Genomic DNA, 19,747 nt, shown 5'->3' with positions numbered 1-19,747 from the left:
GAGCAGCCCGCGGCGCTGAGAGACCAGGTTCCTGTCACCGCCGGCTGCGGGACCCCCTCCCCCGGCACCCGCGCTCGTCCCGGCGCCCGGAGCCTGGTGGGGGCGGCGAGGAGGACGAGAGGGGTCCCCCGGCCCGGGGCCATGGAACCGCGCGCGCCTGGCGCGGGGCGGCCCGAGTCGCGGCCGAGGCTGCGGCCACGAGCGGCCGGCGGCCCCAGATAGAGAGCGGAGCCCAGCGTGTCCGGCCTGGCGGCGGGGACTTGCAGGCCCCGAGATCCGGGAGGAGGAGCCGACACCCAGCCCCGAACCGATCCCGCCCCAGCCCTGGAGGGACTCACAGGCCCCCTTCCCCGCGGCTCGCCGACTTCCCTCCGTGACGAAGTTTTCTCCTGTGCCTTCCCGAGGATTGCTCTCTAGTTCTAGGACTCGCCTTCTGACCGACTTGCTCGGTTTGTTTTGGGAGATAACCTGCTTCGCTCCCACCCACATCCCCTTTCCGTGACCCCCCCCCCCCCAGTCGGACGTTCTAGATGACTGAATGGAGTTTTGAGTTGAACTTTTGTGTTCCTTGCGGAATCGGGCCTGATCCCGGAGCACTGGGGGTGGGGTGGAGGTGTTACTGTAAAATGCAAGTTGGCTAAAAGGAGGATCTCTCGCCACGGGCCCCAATGAGTGGCACACAGTCTACTATCACCGACAGGTTGGTATGAAGCTCCCCCTGCGCTTAGCCTCCCTGCATGGGGCCCGACCTAGCCGGAGAGTCAGTGATTGCCGATTGCCTTTGACCAGTGAAGTTGACAAGGCATCGGGATGAGGGTTGTTTCGGAGCTCTGCAATTAGTCTGGGGTTGCTGCCAAGTTACCCGGTTGATTGAATTTGGAAATGTAGTTTTTTTTTTTTTCTGGCGAGAAACTTTTTCCAGATTCTCGGTGGAGGGGGTAGGTAAAACCATGACCGTGTTTTTCTGTCTGTAGTGTGCATTAGAATTCTGTACTCATCTTGGAACCAGAGGAAGGTCATTTTGGGTGAAGGTCAGTGCCCGAAATCGGCCGGGGTGTTGGTCCCTCATCAGTTTTTCCTGTCCTGTAGTTCTCTGGGCACTGTTGCATTATAGGAATTTCTCTTTGTGCACTTCATTCTCAGACTGCCACATGATGATTTATGAATTTGATCTCCTTTCAGTACTAACTTGTACAGTGTTTATTATCTAATGGTCTTCCAAAATGTTGAAACTCGTAGGAAGTCACAGGCTGCTGGTGAGGACAATATCAAGGAGCTAAAAAAAAAAAAAAAAAAAGGCGAGAGAACATCATGGGGCTAGATTTTAATTATTGCATTTTCAGAATTTCATCTTCCAGAAACATTTGCATTTAAGGGGTATAAAGGCTAAGCGAATTATATAATAGAACCTTGCAGGTGGCTTTGTTGAGTTGAGTGAGTCCTTTCTAGTACTTAACCTGTATTGCTTGGTGGTAGTTGGTAAATTGAGCTAGATCACTTGTGGTTTAAGTGGAATTCCTTACTCTTAAGAGTTATTTTTTGGAATATTAGGTTAAGTGATAAAAGCACATCCTTTACTACACTTTGTTTCTCAGTTTAATTATCCAGGTACCGAGTTTCAGTCAGCTTTTTTTTTTTTTTTTTTTGGTCAGCCTTCAAACTATTACATCATGAAACGCACACAAAAAAAGATCAAATAACTGAAGAAAGGGACCAGAAAAAGCACTTTGATGAGAAGTGCAACAACAGTGCTCCTGCAGAAAGTAGTTGAATTTCCTAATAAGAGAGTTTCACCCAATTGTAAGACTCATTTGTTGATTTTAAAAGGGCCAAATTCCATTATCATACCATAACAGCTACTCCAGAAACAGAACTTCCTCTTCCTGTTGATGCTTTCCAGTATCACATGAATGTTCACCTAAAAGATTCCATTAAATACTTAAACTATTTATTCTTTGTTTGCGTATTTTTTTTAAATGCATTTTAATTTTCAGCCTCTCCAAGGGTACATTTAACATGAGTAGTAGCAATGCTTATCATGATTTCTTCTAGTTATTCCCATTCTTTTTCCTTTCAGGGTGTTTTGCTTCTGAGAAGTCACTTCCACAGGTGTGTGGGTAATTGTTTCCCTAGTTCATTCAGTTCTTGCCCTCTCTGTTGAGACAGGTCATGTTAGAAACTAATGTAGTGTTGGTCGTTTCCATTGCAATACTAGGAGTGTAGAGTGTTTAATTTTGTAGAAACAGCCCCCAACTAATGACCTTTCTTCCTCTTTGCTTCTCAGAGATTTTCTCTTTCCACTATCTTGGGAATAAGATCTTGGGATTTGTGTCCTTTTTATAACTTAGGTGAGATACATGCAGTTAATCAATGCCTATTCTTTGCCAGGCACTGTGCCAAGGACAAAGGGTTAAAAAGATGAGTATTCTAAGATGAATCTGCAAATTGATTTGGGTATTAACAGCCTCAAATTATTTTAGGTGCTACCTGACATTATATATTTTTTAAAGGAAAAAAGCTTTGAAAGCCACTTAATGTAGTAATTAATGCACAGCTGAGACAGCATGGATATGTGTTTCTTAGGAGTTTACTGCTAGGTTTTTTTTTTTCCCCCACAAGAATTACTCTCATGTGACCATGACTTTTTTAAAAAAACATACCTTGTTCTGTACTATCAAGCATGCATTGACTCTTAGGAGAGTAGTTGTCCCTGATATGAATATATATTGGGGTAAAAAGTACTGGTTTAGTATTATTTCTGTACCAGGATGCCTTAACAAAAGTTGTGAGTATAAAATTTTTCCTAACTTCTCAGCCATTACCTACCTCATCCTCTTCTCACTGCCTAACTCCAGGATGCTGTAGGTGTATTTTGCTGATTCTACAGCAACTGGCAAATTAACAGTGCCAGTGTAGCTTTTTAAAGATCCTTTCAAGTTTGAAGTACTGTATGTGGTATGGCTTTGTTTTGTAGAGTGTGCAGACCCACCAGGCCAGCTGTGTGAGTTAAGAGTTCTTTCATTGTGGTGTTTTCTGACTACAGAGTCTGTCTGTCCTCAGCTGAAATCAGACTAGCTGGTTTTGGGCGTTGTTCTGTTTTGCAGTTTGTGGCAGGCGACACATGGCTGAACAAGATAAGAAGGGTTTTATTCTTGTGTCAGGGACGTGCTGGGGCTGGGATGGAATTCAGCTATGTTTAGGCTCTGATTGGTCACTTTGGATTCTCAGAACTCTTTTATATCCTGTTATTATTTTGCAGTTAAATTAACACATTCATTTACTCCCTTTTCTTCCTCTTCATCTCTGCTTCCCAGGTCCCCCAACCCCGTTTTTAAAGATGTGGCCATCCATTTAAAACTCAGACTATGTTCGTGGTAGCTGCTCTTTTTATGTAGTATATCTGAACTGTTTGTTGTGTTGTTGTTGTTGTTTTTTAATCTAAGCAGGTGATGAGTACCATCTTGGTTTGTAACTTCTTTGTGACCTGGAGAGTATATTTTTCACCTTTTAGAACGGCACTTGAAAAGTAGTAAAAAGTATATGATTGTTGCTCTTCAGTTTGCATTGATGGCTGCATACAGTCCTAAAATATATCCTGATTGTTTCTAACCCTCCTAGATGCTTGTCTGTCTCCCTGAGAGTTAAGGGGTCCTGCGGCAATTGGAATTTCTTCTGAGAGACAGGAGAGAATGCTTTTTCAGTGGACTCAATAAATTATTTCAGGCTATATTCTAGAACAGTGGTTTTTCGGGGGCAGTGCCAGTAGAATTTTGTTATAAAGATCTTTGCTGAAATAAATGAAGCTTTGTCTTGTCTAGGACTTGTGGATTTTATTGTTTTTAATTTGTAGGTAAAAAAGGTTTTTGATGTATTGGCATTTTTTTTTAATGCTAAAGCTTTAAGCTTGTTTAACTTAAGCAAATTTTTTAAAGTGAGTGTGGAAACTTGTGGCTTTATATGCATTTACCTAGTAATTAGCATTTTTACTCATGATACTTTTTCTGCCAACAATGCTAATAATGCTTTTGATTAAGAAACAAAACATTCCTGTATGTGCTATTTTCAGGGCTTCCAGAGTCATCTGCAAGGTGAAATTATTTGTAACATTCACTTGTAAAATCAATCATTTGATAAATACTAAACTGAAAGTGGGGATCACGATTACAGTGCTAGCTTTCTATTCGGTTTCATGTTTTTTCTTCTAGTTGTTCAGTATAAAATCCTAATTCATATAAGTATACTATACTATACTCACTTGTACAGTTTTATATGAGTCAACATGTACAGTCTGAAGTAAATTTTTAAAAAAGTATAGAGTTATGTAGTCTTCCAGATTGATGGCACGTTTATATGTGGTTCATATTATTCAGTGAGATGACAAGAAAAAGCTTTATTTGAATCATTATAGAAATATGTTAACCTGGTAATACCACTTAACATACAGGGTTTTTTAAAACTTGCAGTTTAGAAAATGATATTTGAGGCATACATTCTTGAAGCCCTTAAATGATATATTTTACATATTTTCCCTGGGGGGCATTGTGATTCCAGGGAAAACAGTTGGAAAATCTGAGTAAAATAATGTGGTTGCCTGTTCTGAAAGCCAGCTAGAAATGGGCGTGAATTGCCTACCAAACTGATACGGATTACAGAAGCAGCAGGATATTTTAATGGTTTTCCAGAGGTAATTGGAGAAGCGCTTTTTTTTTTACATCATGGCTATCTTAACAAAGTTACTAGAAGTGTTTCTTATCATATAATTGCCTATCTCCTAGAAATTGACCATGCCACATTTTTAGAAGCAGGGATCTTAACTTTGTTTGGTCTCATCCATTAAAACTTGATTTTTATGATGTTTTAAAACTTCATTTGGAAATATGCTCCTTTTCCTTTTAATAATTGAGTTTTCAAAATAGTGTTATTTGAACTGAAATTTTTAAGTCAGTGAAATTATAAATACTTTGTTTCCTTTTGAGTAAAATATCCTCATGTATGTAATGATACCCTGTGATAGTGTAGTTCTTTAACACCTACAACGTTTTCTGGCTCTCAAGTCCCCCACTTTTCACTTTAAATTACTGTCTTTCTATGTATATTTTTGTGTTCTACTTCCCTTGTAACTTTCCAAGTGGCCAAGTCAGAGTTGGATTTTTCTCTTACAGGATGCTTTCTAGTACCTTGTCATTCTAATTTTAAGAATCTCTAGAGGATAAAGCTCTCGTCACTTCCTCAGGAGACTGAATAACAATCTGATAGATCTTGCAGTCAGGAAGTTTTTCCTGATCTTTAGCACAAACTTTTCTTTTAAGTTGTCCTGTTACTTGTATATACTTACTGTACCAGGCTAAATAATGCTCTCCTCCCATTTTATGTTTATATGACTCTAAATTGTTCAGACAGTTATCCACCACCCTTTCCTTCCCCCTACCCTTATTCTTTGCTTAGCCAAGTTGTATGTTCTGTTGATCGGTTGTCTACAAATCAGCCTATTCTTCCTAATATTTTATTAGCTTTTTTTCCCCAATTGCTCTTCTAGTGCAAAATGATTTTTTCCTTCAATGCTGTCAGATACAAAATATGCTATTCTATATCTATATCTATGTCTTTACTCATATTCTAGAACAGCAAGCTCCAGTTTAGTTTACTGTAATTCAGGAGGTCTTCAGTTTTCTTCAGTCATAGCCCAAAATTATCAGTAAAGAGATCCTCAAGGTCATTTTAATTCAGTTTTATTTTAGATAGTTTTAAGAATGGATGTGGGAGAAGTCACCATCAAATAAAACAATAAACAAATTTATACAAACAGCCTAATTAGCAAATTGACTAATTAAGCAATTACTCATATTATAAAAGTCTTCTTTACAAAGTTATTCTTTCAAATACTAGTGCCCCAGTGTAAGAAGTGTTATCAATTCTGTGACAGAAGTGTAGCAAACAGAAATAATAAGTCATCCTTGATTGAAAATTAATCTGAAATGAAGATGAAACATGTCTGAACTTAGAAGAAAGTGAAGAGACATGATTGTAGCTTTAAAATAAAATATCTGTTGCAGTATGGTGAGATACATCTGGAAATTGTTACCTTTTTTGCAGTGATTTTTCAGTCTTACCTTAAATTGTGTCATTTTTTTCCTTTTTTTGGGGTATGTGTATTAAGTTTTACCTTATTTTTTTCTTGTTATTCCCACATATTAGTGAAAAGAAATAGACTTAAAATGCTTAGCAATATTTTTCCAGTAAGAAGCACTATTATTAAAATTGAAATAGTTTTATTTTCTTATCGCTGTATTTGCAAGAATTGTTACTAATAGTAAGAGACAGTAACAGAAGGAAAAAGTGCACATTTAAGTTATAAGGTAGATGTATAAGATTGTAGAGCTCTTGAATATTGTTTTAGTAGACTTTGTTCGTTGATACTTAATTTAAAATTATTTAAATGGATATCTTTGATCTTAAGTGGTTTGCTAGTGGTTTTGTTTCCTCAAACTTTAGAATTTTGGAAACAGGCCAGATTTAGGGCTTCTACTTTTTCTGTTAGAATATCTAGAGTACCAAGATGGCCATATATGAAAGAATTTTGTAAGACAGCTTGTAACTCCAAGACAAACCTGTGAAGCTAGTACCTAGAGTGATTTTCAGCTTTTTGATTTTACAGAGGTAATACAGGATAGAACCAGAGGCCAGTGGCTTTGCCTAAATTGTGTAAGCATGTATTACTGACTTTCAGCAAAAGGAGAAATAGACCAAGTTTACCATATTGAATTAAAATGCACCAATGCAGCTGACAGTTTAGATTCATACCAAAACAGGATCTTTTATTAATTCAAGTGCTGAATCCTGGTTTTTGAGATCATAGTCACATGACAGGCCTGGATGGCTTCCCAGCGTTGAGAGACAAGCAAATCTAATGGTCAGTGAAAATTAGATTTCTTGTCCTGGGACTGTAACAATTCATGAAAAAAATTGGAAATATATAAGAAAGTCTGCTTTAATTAATGTTTACTATTAGCTGCTTGTCACATTGCTTTTTCTTTTGATGTTATAAAGCCTATTTTAGGCATTTAAAGATACTGCTCTGAGTACAGTTTTGGTTAAATATTGTATTTAAATGCTAATTTTAGCTTTACACACTCTAGCTCAAAGAGGATTTTATAGGTCTTACGTAGATTCAGAAAATGTAGGTTATTGTTGAAAAACTGGAGACTTCATCAGCATCTGAATAAATTATATGTGAAATTGATCATGTAATGCAGAAGGTGGCTCTGTCTTGTCCAGAAGAGTAACAAGTCCCCCAGATATACTTAAATACACATAAGAAATTTTGTGAAGGTGCTTAGACATATCCTTCTACAGATTTTGGATGCCTGTATCCCAGACACAAGCTGATATGCTGTGGTTGCCCTATACAATCTCTGTGGTTTTCTCAGAGGAAGTGGTTCTTGTGGGTGAAGGTCTGATCTTTTCAGAGATTGTTGGTGGCATATGCAGTGTCAGCTTACTTCCTGTCTTATTGGCTGTTTGGGCAAGATCTTCTCAGGGCGGGTACTGCTGAAGGGGTATTTGAATATTTTGTAGTGGTAGGATAGCTGGTTATAATGTATAATAACCTACTCTTGGGCAATATGAGGGTTAAATTAATGTTCATAAACACTGATTTGAGATCCTGAGATGAAAAGGGCAGAAATGTCCCTAATCATGTTTGCAGGTTATTGCTTGAATTTAAGAAAAAACATGATCATGTACTAAAATGTTACTGTATGGACCTTGACTTCTATATTCATTTTAGTGTTGTTTAATCACTGCAAGAGTCATGGTTAGAATTTTTTCCTTTTTTCCCCATCTAATGTTTTTTAAAAAATAATCTTTACGCTGCATGAGTTAACTTAGTGGAGTAGATACCTTGTCTATAGTACTGGTTAAGGCTTACAAAACTTAACAGCTGGATCAAGCTTCTTCATCAGTTTAACTGACATACTAAAATAATGTAACTGAGACAACTTCCTTTGAGATCAGTAGCTGCACATAAACGAAACCCTATCTTGGCTTTGTTAAAACCTTAAAATGAGCAAACTGATAGAATTGCATATATATTTTTCCCCCACAGGGAGGTAATTAGGTTTATTTATTATTTTTCGAGGCGGTTCTGGGGATTGAACCCTCCTGCGTGCTAAGCATGCGTTCTACCACTTGAGCTATATATACCCTCCTTCTCTAGAATTGCATATGTTATACCCCTAATTTTTAAAATTTTGTTTTTGTTTTTAGACTTTGTCACTTTAAAGAATTAACAGTGAATGTTTTATGGGAAGAGGCTTTTTTTTAAAGCTAAATTACAAATAATTTTTTGAGTTCCTTTAGGGTAAGATAGTTCTTATTCATTTTAAAATAATTACTATCTGCTTTATTATATTTTTATTCATTTTTAATACTAAAAAGCATAAGGAAGAAAGAAATAGCCCAAGTTATCCAGGTACCCAGATGATGTTGTTCAGGTTAAACACACACACACACACACACACACACACACACACACACACACACACACACACACACACACACACACACACACACACACACATTTCTCTCTCTGATCTTACCTTTATCCCTACACACCCTCTGGTTCTGAGGCTCTCTCCTAAGACGTAACTATAGTTAATTTTCGTGTGTGTCTACCTTCCTAAACATTCTTTTAAATACACTGGCCCATCAGTTTAATATTCTTTGTACCTAGCCTATAGTAGGTATACCTATCAGCTTTTGCTACATTATTCTACCATAGCAACACCTTCAGATACCGGTGGCTTACATTACATCTTGTCAGCTGTAGATTGGCAGTAGCATTTTTGGAACCCTGGCTGAAGGAGCAGCCCCTATGTGTGATATGCCATTACCATGGCAAAAAGAAAGAGCAGGAAAACTGATACAAATACTCCATGGCTTTTAAAGCTTCTACTCAGTCATGATGTACATCACATCACTCACATGTCATTGGCCAAGGCAAGTGTATGGTCACCCTTATTGTCAGTGGGCTAGGGAGGTATACTCCTCCCACAGACTTTGTAAGTCACATGATAATGAATAAGGCTGTATAATCCTCTTAAGGAAGGAAAGGGGAGAGTGAATAATTATGAACAATAATATAGTCTACCACTGGAGGTGCTCAATAAATCCTTGTTAAATGGGTTGTTTTGAACCTCTGAAAGTTTTTTAAATGGAATATTTGAAACTTGCACCAAAGTACAGAGAATAGCATAATAAACTTCCATGTTCCCATCATTAACTTCAATAATTTACAGTGCATGGACCATCTGGGTTCATCTCTTTCCTTGCCCTGCTTCTCCACTGGATTATTGTGAAGCAGTTGCTGGGTATCATAATTTCACCTCTAAGTATTTCACCAAGTATCTCTGAAAGATAAGATCTGAAAGTGTAACTTCTTTCAGTAAATTCTTACTGTCTATTAGTTTGAGTAATGGTACTATGGATTGACAGGTGTCAAGTAGGAGAGGATGTTGAGGGAGTGTATCTAGAATTTGACAGCCAGAAACTTGTTCTGATTTATTTTATTTTGAGTATTTCTGGAGGAGGCTTACAGTAGAATGTCATCTATTTTTCCAGTACCTCCTTTTCTCCACTTTAGTGTGTGTGTGTGTGTGTGTGTGTGTGTGTGTGTGTGTGTGTGTAGCAGAAGCAGGTAATTAACCTCTGGAAAAAATAACATTGCAACAGATTTGATTTGCAGGAGGTTTCATTTCTCACTGAGCCTCTGTTGGAAGGATGCCAGTTGAAAGGAATCCCAGCCCTTAATGGCTCTAAGTCTTCTGGGAGTTCCCAGTCAGTGATGTTATTTACTCTGGAGAAGAACATCAGAATCATTTATAAAAATCCTGTATTCACCTATGCTATTTGCTGTGCACAGAAAGCTTCTATCAAAATCTTTAAGAGATCCCTAAGATGATATAAAAATAAGGAAGTGAGTCTGTCTAATTTTAGTTTAGAAATAATTAAAGCCACTCTCAAGTGCTCAGGTTAGTTCTTCTGAGGGCCTTTTTTAAAGCCTCCATTTTGACTCAAGACTTCATAGGTTTGATTGGCATACAGTGTAATACAGTAAGCTTGCTTGTCATTTCTATGGTTATGGGAGTAATAGGCATTACATTATGGATTTAGGATCATCAGTTTCACGGAACATTCTTTGGGGAGGAAGTGTTATATACTCAGCAGTGGGAAGCAAATTAAACAGATACAGCCCCTTCTGTTTGTAGATTGGCAGGTGACAATGAGGTGATCAAGGAGGATTTACACAGCCTAGTGAATAAGTTACTGTATAACATGAGGCAGGTAGTTTGTTCCAGTATAGTACTATCTGATTTCGTTTTCTTAGCTGGCATCTCTCACTGTGCATAGAAACACTTAGATTAAGTGGTCTTTCTAGGTACCCAAGTAGTTTACTTTTCTTTAAGTTATATTGTTAATCTCATTTCAGAATCCATGTAGTAACTGCCGTAGAAAAATCATTGGCTTGTGCATAAAAATTTTATTTAAATTTGAAGTTTTCTTGGCATTGGGTTTATTCTGGCTTTGGTTGCTTGGTACAATATAGCCTATTTAAAATTTAAATAAATAATTCTTTTCCCACGGAGAATAACTCTTTGATTTGCCTTTGTTTATGTGATTTTTCTGTTGTATCACGATTGAAGGACATTTTTAGAGGTAATAGTTTGTCAGTACCTTTGTGAGAAGAATTTACTTGCATTTTGGTTGCATTTTAGTTGCATTTGTTGATTGCACAATTTGTGGGAAGATTTCTGGTTTCTCATTACTGTTTACGCAGAAGCCTTATATGATCATAATTCTTGAGACAGTGTTTAAAGTTAAATTGGGTGTGTTAATAAATGGATGTGAATAGTTTAAAAAAAAAAAAGAAGGTTCTTACCATGCAATTATTGCATAATAGGATACAAGGTATAATTTGTTTCTAAAAATAGGAGTTAAGTAAAATATATTTATGGATAAATATTAGTAATTATATTAATTTTGACTCCCCTGGCAGAATTCTTTTTGAGACTGTTCTCATTGTCAGATTAAAAGTAGCTTTTAAAAGAAAAGATATTTTAGCCCTTAATTATATATATATGTATATGTATTTTTTTAATTTTACTTTGTAGTTTTTAGCTTTTGTAAGAGAAGCAGTGAAAGGGAACTGAATGAGGATGATGCAGAGAAACGAGCTCGGGTTTTGGTGTGTCAGACTTGTTCTGCTGCTTACAAGCGGGGAGACCTTAGGCAAGTTTACATCTCTGAGCAACAGTTTAGTATTCTCATCTGTAAAAATGAGAAAAAAAAACAACTTTTCAGAGTTGCCATAAAAATTAAATGGAAATGTATTTAAGTACTTTAAAGAGGTCAGTAAGTTATAATAGCTATTACTGTTTAAACCTCAGAAATTAGTTAGGTTTTCCTAGAATTTTGATCTATGCATATAAAATGATTTTGAATTCATGTGTATTTGCTGCTGCTCCTGCTGCGACTGTTTTTTTCCTTGTGTGATAATATTCTTTTTCCTTTGTATTTCAAATTATAGGCTATTTTTAGAATTAAGATGCATTTGGAAGAGAGGAATAGACTAGAGACAGTTATTTCAACTCAGACTGAAACAGTAACATCTCTAGTTAACAGAATTGGTAAGATTTTCAGAATTGGAAATCAGTTTTTATTTTTTATTCTTTAACATTTTTTATTGCGTTATAGTCATTTTACGATGTTGTGTCAAATTCCAGTGTAGAGCACAATTTTTCAGTTATACATGAACATGCATATATTCATTGTCACATTTTTTTTTCGCTGTGAGCTGGAAATCAGTTTTTAAATCTGCTTTTGATCACTCACAATTTGTCCAGTTCTATTTTTACAACATCAATTCATTTGTTTATTCATTTGTTCAGTAAATATTGAATGCCTCTTTGTAGGTCATTGTGTTGGCAAAGTTATTTTGAGCTCTTGCTAACTACGGATTTATTTTTAAGAATTAAGAAATTTACCTGTACAAGTGATATTAATTGATTAATACTGAAGATTAAGGTGAGAAGTCATGTGTATTTTGGGGAAGTAGTGGTATGAAATCATAATTAATGGTTTGGTTTATCTTATTTTACAGATTTTTAAAGTGTTATTTCCTATCACATACTATCTTTTTATGTTTCCTTTTATTTTTCAGTTTAATTATATTTTGGGGTAGGGTGAGTTATCTAAACCAGAATGAAAGGACTTGGTGCAAGTTGAAATTTAAAAACCTTCAATGTCCATTGCTTTTAACTTCTGTTTATAAAGTAGATAAACAGCCAGTTTATACCGCATTGCTTTTGAATAGAAGAAGTCACGTTTTATTGATTAGCCACTGCTTTAGTCACTACGGAGGAGGACCTCTCTGCTCAGTAGCTACCTCTTGGAAGGTAATAGTAACCCATTAGGCCTATACTTTGCTCATCTAGTGATGAATATGGTGATGAGTTTATCGTGAAGGATTCTGGAAACTACAGTAGTTTGGTTAGGAAGACAGTTCTTAAATGGTGAATGGTGATGACTTGTTCTGATACCTTACACATTAGAAAGGTGGCAAGATAAAAATAGGTGAAAATGATCATTTAAAAATAGATGAAATTTAATCTGACAAGGAAATTTGGAGTGTGGTCGAGGATTTTGTATTTATTGAGTACATACTAACTACTGGGCACTGTCCTAGGTATTTTCCCTGCATCTTTTTTTTTTTAAATTTTTTTTAACATTTTTTAATTGATTTATAATCATTTTACAATGTTGTGTCAAATTCCAGTGTAGAGCACAATTTTTCAGTTACACGTGAACATGTATATATTCATTGTCACATTTTTTACTCTGTGAGCTCCCATAAGATCCGTATATATTTCCCTGTGCTATACAGTATAATCTTGTTTATCTATTCTACAATTTTGAAATCCCAGTCTATCTCTTCCCCCCCGCCCCCCGCATCATCTTTTTAAATCTTCTTAGCAGTGTGAATTACATATCATTGTTCCCATTTTAAAACAGAGAAAAATGAGGTTCTAGCATCATCACTGACTTGCTCAAGGTCACATAGTTTCTAAACAGAAGAGTTGGGATTATGACTTCAGTGCCCATTTTCTTTTGGCCTACAGATCTTGGGCCTGCTTTTACTAAGATTGGCTCATCTGGATCAGTCAGTGAATCTTTTGAATCAGTTGGATGAAACCCAAAAAGTGGATTTCATCTTCACCAAATATTGAAGTGTTGTCTTCACGTTATAACTTCATAACTATGTTTCATTCTTTCTACTCTTAATCACCTATTTACCTGTTCCCTTTTCTAGAGGGATTTTGTCTCATTTCCTCTAAAAAATGGCTACATTGCATCTTGGTTTCTTATTCATTGTTTTAAATATATACACACATTTGTAAAAACTACACTTTTTTGAAGCCTAATATATGTTGCTTACAAATCATTTTCCATTGTAACTATTGTGAAGTTCTTTTGAGACGTTTAAGGCCCATTTAATAAGAGTTCTGTGGGTGGTTTTTTGTTTTTGTTTTTGTTTTTTGTATTACAGGCACACAGAACAGTAAGAAGGGACTCAAAAAATTGTTGTACCGTGTAACAGGAAGAAAAGACATCAAATAAATGATTTTAATAGTAAGTGATCAGGCCTTTGTGAAACATAAATGATAGCAAATTGGGTTTAAGTTTTTTCTTAGCAAGAGTCTATGTTTGGTTAAGTGGTAATGGAGATAATATTTTCTTTTTAAAGATTTCTTATTATAATAGTAATCTTCTCTTCATTATCATTTAGTTTATATTTTCTACCCCTGAAAAAAATATGTAATTAGCCATTTTATTCTAGCTCTAGATTCATCTTCTATGCCATAAAACATTGTTGCTTTTAATCTTCATGTCTTTGTAAATGATTTTTTTTTGTTACCGCATGAATCATTTTAGTCTCGCCACTTTTAATGCCATAACATTGGAAAAGATATTTTGCTTAAGAGATATTCACGTGTGTTAGTTTTTTAACCTAACTCTTTCACACTATAAATTGTTTTCTTGCATTTTCTTAGTAACTGCAGAGAATCTAGAACAGAGGCAGGCAGATTGTTTGAAAAAGAAGCCCACAAACCAAATCTTTTATTGAGTAAGTCCTGTTTCTAGGTAGAAAAAGCCAGAGAATTCTACCATGAGAATCTTACTAGGTATGAGACTCACAAGGAGACTGCATACAGAAAGGCAGTGCCCTTGGAACCTTTCTTATGGATGTGGAGACTTTAAAGCCCTCAGGGAGAGCTGCAGACATCCGCTGTGCTGAGTTCTGGGAAGTTGCCTTTTCCCATGCTTGCAGCCTCCCTGTGGGGTAAAGCTCTGTTAATTTTGCATAAATATTTACCATATCTCATTTTAGCTAGAATTGCTTCCTCACACTGTTAGTAATAAGGAAACCTTTGCTTATCCAGCTTGCAAAGTTTGTTATCGATATGACTCGTCTGGAGAATGTTCTGTTACCTTTGACGGTTGATGAAGTTAAAAGTCAGATTGGAAAAAATAATGAGGAGGTAAACAACCAATTCACAGTCCATAAATAATCTAGTTCTTATAGAAATATTTGCCTGTGCTTATTTTTTCCATATTTAAAAATGAGAAGGTTATTATCATACAAAGAATATGATCCACTTCAGACTTGTCATATCTAACAAGTCAAATCGTTGTCACTTTTACATGTTTATTTGCATGATACTAGTACTAATGTACATTCTCATTTACTATACTTTTACAGTTGTTTCCTCATAGAGTAACAGTAATAAGCTTCCATTTATTAAGTATAATTCTAGGTGTTTTATGGACATTATACTTAATACATATAACAACACTACAAGGCGGATGTTATTCCCTTCTTACAGATGAGTAAAAACTTAGATTTAGAGACATTCATTGATTAGCCCAGTATTTCCTAGCTAATACATTTTTGAGACCAGGTTCAAAATCCAGGTCTTTTGACTCTTGGTTCGTATTTTTTACTGCACGTGATTTTGGGTAGATATCATTTCTGTGAAGTTAGAATCCAAACACAAGTAGTGTAAAATTCAAATGAGAGCTCAGCCAAAGAAGTATATTTATTTAGTCTCCTATCTTTTAATGTAAATTACACCAGCAATTTCAAAATTGTGTTGCAGGAAATACCCAGGGCACTTTAATAGGAATGTAATTTTTTGTTCCAGATAATTTTCTTATGAGCCCTACATTGTCTTAGGCACTCAAGGCAAAAGGTAGAATGTAAAATGGAATTCATGTGTAACCCCCAAACCTTGATTATTTTTAAAAAGGCCCAGGTTATTATTTTAAACAATGATCCAGTATTTTTTTTTTTTGGTTAAAATAGTCCAATATTTGCAGTTTCATATGATTTATCCTAGGAACTATTTTATCCATGTGACTACATATTAGATCTTGTCATTGCTTGCAAAGATTCTACTTTAATTTTTTTACTATTTCTTATCTTCTACTTCTCCTTCTCTCCCGTTCCCTTGTGTATGTATTCTTTGCCTTCATTGTCATTACCAGGTTTCCAATCTCTCCCATTTAAAACCTCTGCTCTTCCTCATCCTTTATTTCTAATTGAATCCACTTGTCATTCCCTGTCATTGTCTGACCACATAGTAGATACCTAATAGGCTTCATGTATTACTTACTATTTTTCTTTAGAGTAGCCTGCCAAAAGTGATTTCAAAAATGCTACCTTTTGTTTTGACCTTTCTCATCTTTTCTGGACTTACCTAGGAGGTAGTAACACAGCCATTAATCTCTCCATCCAAAATACATTGATTAAAAGTCCTGTGGTAGGCACTGTAACATTTTATACATATTAGTTGACTTATTCCTTACAATGATACTATGAGGTAATGAGTATTATATGATCTTCATTTTACAGGTGAAAAAACAGAAGCTCAGAAAGTTTAAGTACCAGGCCTAGTAAGTGGTGAAACTGGGATTTTAGTCTTAAGTTGTCTGACTTCCCAACCTCCACTCTTAACCACTATGCTGTACTAACAGATATAGTCAGCACTGAATCAGGTTTCAGCCTTTTAGGAGCTTCAAGTCTAATAGAAAGAGACAGGCATGTAGGCAGCTAGCTGTGCAGGGTACAGTGGAACTCAAGAAGAATCAGTACTTTCTGGATAGATCAGAAACAGCTCTGTAGGGGAAATGAATACTTACATAGAATCTTGAAAGATGGGGTATAGTTACCAGACAGATGAGGGAAAGAAAATCATTCCAGATAGAAGTAGAGATATGAACAAAGACACAGAGGTGAAATAGCTCATGTGTTCAAGGAATGCTTGTAGTTCAGTAGAGAGAGTGTAGAGAGCAAGGTAGAAGCCATGATAACTGTTAGCAGCTAACTTCAGAAGTCACCTTCTGTCATTTTTTGTAATATTCTTTCAGTCACACAGATCAGCTCTATTCAGTGTGGGGGGGAACTATACAGAGCATGAATTCCAGGAGGCAGAATTTACAGGGGGTTAATTTAAAGGCTGCCCACCACAGAAACCTGGGAAACATCCAGATGCAAGTATCTGATAGGAGACTAGATGTAAAAGAGTCAGGGCTTGGCTGCTGATGCTGTGTTTGTGATGGTAGTTGAAGTACTTTGAAAAGATGAGTTCAACAAGAATGAGATGCTCGGGAAGGATGACTCATGTGGTATCTTGGTCACATGTTTGGGGGAGGAGAGAAGTACTCTCAAAGGTTGCTGAGAATGAAAGTTACAGAGAATCAAAGGAACGGTTACAGAGGAGTAGGAGGAGTACCAAGAGAGTACATTGTAAAGAAGCCTTCAGGAAGGGATAAAAGTTGAAATTAGAGTGTAACTAACATTGCCAAATGATACAGACGAGTCAAGTAAGAATCATTCTTCCAAAAATTATTGAATATGCTGGGAACCAGAGAAAGATACATAAATGAATAAGACTAAGTCTCTAATAACACATAATACAGTCTGAAAAGATATGGTTAGGGAGGATTTCTTAGAAGAAGATAATACTTTAGTGTAGAGTCTCTTTAAAAGGTAAGGAGTTGAGCTGGGTGTTTGGGTATGGGGGTGTGTGCGTGTGTGTGTGTGATGTGGTGTGGCCTGTGGAGTTGGTGGTAATATGGATAATGGAATAGACATTTTAGGCAGAAAGTATGTTTGGTTAGGTCTGAGGTATTGCTAGAATATGAAGTGTGTGATGAGGGAAAGTGGTGAGAAAAGAGACTAGAAGAATAATTAGCATGGTTGTAAATGCATGTTAAGGAACTTGCCTTTGTCTTGTAAGCTTAAATTATTTGGATACAACCTTAATGATTTGCCATAGTCTTACAATCCTTCATCTATCAGTTACTTTATCTTCTTCTTTATCATTAATATTTTAAAATTGAAAATCCATTTCCAAAGGAAATTTTATTTCATTATTACAAATAGAAAACCAGTATTTTTGCCACATATAGAAGGCAACAGTAGAAAAAAATTACGAACTATTATTAACTTAAAAAAAATGAAACACAGTAATGCATCTTTTGTTTACAGAAATGTCTGCCTGAAAATAAGTTCCTCAGTGAGAGACTGTTTCTAGTAAGCAGTAAAGAGATATTTGTTTGGACATTGCTTGGTATATAACTAAGATGAAATTTAAGGCCATTGGGACAGTTTAATTTTAAAATTTTGATGTTAACAAGTACCAGGAATCCTAACTCTTAAGTACTTGTGGTTGGAAAGATCAGAAAATAGTTCATGGTCAGCTTTGGTCAACAGTTAAATACTAATAAAAAATTAAGCCTTTTATTCAAAGAAAATATCTAAAATAATCTTTAGAATCTATTCTGAATATGTCAAGCTATTGATGTTCATGAAGTGGGAAAGGGGTTCTTCATTTACTCTGTGCTGCCATCCACTTTGGGAAATTCTTGTGAAAAATGACCAGATCTTTCATGCATCATTTAGAATATTCAAAGTACTTTCAGTGGTTTTTCAGAGACTTCCTTAAGTAGTCTTTTCAGAGAGGAACAAGAATCCAACTCACTTATATATCTCATAGTTCTAGTTTTGCAGTTATCTTGTTCCGTTTGCTTTGTACATGGGATGCTTACATTTGTCAGGGTAAATTTAAGTTGTTCACATGAGCAGATATATTTGTCAAGATGTGCTTATTTGCAAAACTTGTCTCAGTCATGCATATGATCTCACAAATGGAAGATTTCTTCCAGAAATATTTGAAATTCTTCCTGCAACTCAAATGGATGTGTGAAGACTTTTCCATTATTTATGCCAAACTCTGTAACGTAGTTCCAGTTTTGAAGTTAAGATGGGGAATACTTTTGTAAGATTTTTACTGAATGTTTTTGAGTTGTAATGGCTGACAAAAAACATACAAATAACAGTGTTAGAGATGCTGCAGAAGTGCTAAGAAAGAGTATCATTCTTGATGTTAAGATAAGTTTTGGAGTGTCTTAAAGTGGCCAATTACATTTAAGGAACTGTTGGAGGAAACACGTGGTAAAGAGGGGTGGTCATTTAGAAATTCACAAAGTCCTATAATCAAGGGAAGCTAAACATTATCAGGTCTATGAAAGATGTGACCAATATATTTAAGAAGAAGAGAGAGGAGAAGCAGTAGTTGAAATCTCTTAGTTGGTCTCAATTTAATGGATTTGCTCTGTTTCCTCTGTAGAGCATGACTTTTACCCACAGTGGGTTAAATGGTTGCATCCAAAAGGCTACTCTGTAGTATGTCTGAACATTTTTGCTCCTTCCAGTTGAGCTGTATAATCCAATCCCTGTTGTACTTGTATTGGAATTAGATAGTTTAGTTAAATATTATGAAAACCGATGAAATATGAGCATAAAAAGAAAGTTATTTCTCTGAAAACTGAGTTGTATGTGCTTTGGAAATACAAATAGAGACTTGTCATGAAAGAAACTGCTGTCAAATTAGAGGTGGGTGAAAAACAACTATTAGCTTTTGGGAAAAAAAAGGGTCCAGGGAGTATCTTTAGTTTCTTTGTCCACTGTTAAGGAAACTGAAACAGGAAATAAATCATAGCTGATGTATTTTAGCATGGTTTATAAAAGAAAGATAATAGGGTGTTCCAGCACATTCTTACTTAAAGGAAAGGCCTTGATCCTAAATTTAAAAGTTGGCAAATAAATGTACACGTATTTTTAAATTGAAATGAAGTTTAAGGTATATATGAGTGTTTATGAGTTTTGTTTTTTTTAAAACAGTTCCTAACTATAACTGCTCTTTTCCATTAAGTGACCAATCACTGGTGCCAATGAATTGACTAAGACAGTTTTTACTGTATGGCCAAAGGCATATGATAACTTCAGGAGATTTGAAGAGAAGGAGACGTGAAATGCCTCTTTTTCAAGGCAGTTACAGTAACCATGTTACAGATGTGCTAATTGTTAGTGTTCCTATTTCCAAGAATGCTTTACTTGCATTTCATTTTAAATTTTAAAAAATTTAATCATAGTTTGTATATTTTGTCTACTGTTGCTTCCTATTTGTGGCAATAATATTGGTTTTTAAAATTTATAATAGTAAATGTGAATCTGACAGTTATGATGATTAGTACAACTTTTGTGATTAATCCTCTCTGCTTTCAGGATGCTGTGGGAAAAAGATAAATATGATCTGGCTATTAGTGGGTATATTTCCTCATTTGT

At 35.9% G+C, this 19,747-nt stretch overlaps 1 protein-coding gene across 3 annotated transcripts in view; it reads left to right on the top strand.

Annotated features, from left to right (window-relative positions):
• The first annotated feature begins 312 nt into the window (after positions 1 to 312).
• Positions 313 to 19,747, top strand: part of ARHGEF12 (Rho guanine nucleotide exchange factor 12) — a 123,824-nt gene continuing 104,389 nt past the window's right edge. For all 3 annotated transcript variants that reach the window (XM_015242133.3, XM_015242134.3, XM_015242132.3), the window contains exon 1: positions 313 to 700. In XM_015242133.3, coding sequence (XP_015097619.1) covers positions 669 to 700 — 32 coding nt within the window. In that variant the 5' untranslated portion in view covers positions 313 to 668. The remainder of the gene's footprint in view (positions 701 to 19,747) is intronic.

Source organism: Vicugna pacos, chromosome 33, assembly GCF_048564905.1.
Source record: "Vicugna pacos chromosome 33, VicPac4, whole genome shotgun sequence".
In the NCBI taxonomy this organism is placed as follows: Eukaryota; Metazoa; Chordata; class Mammalia; order Artiodactyla; family Camelidae; genus Vicugna; species Vicugna pacos.
This window is presented reverse-complemented; position numbering and strand designations above follow the sequence as displayed.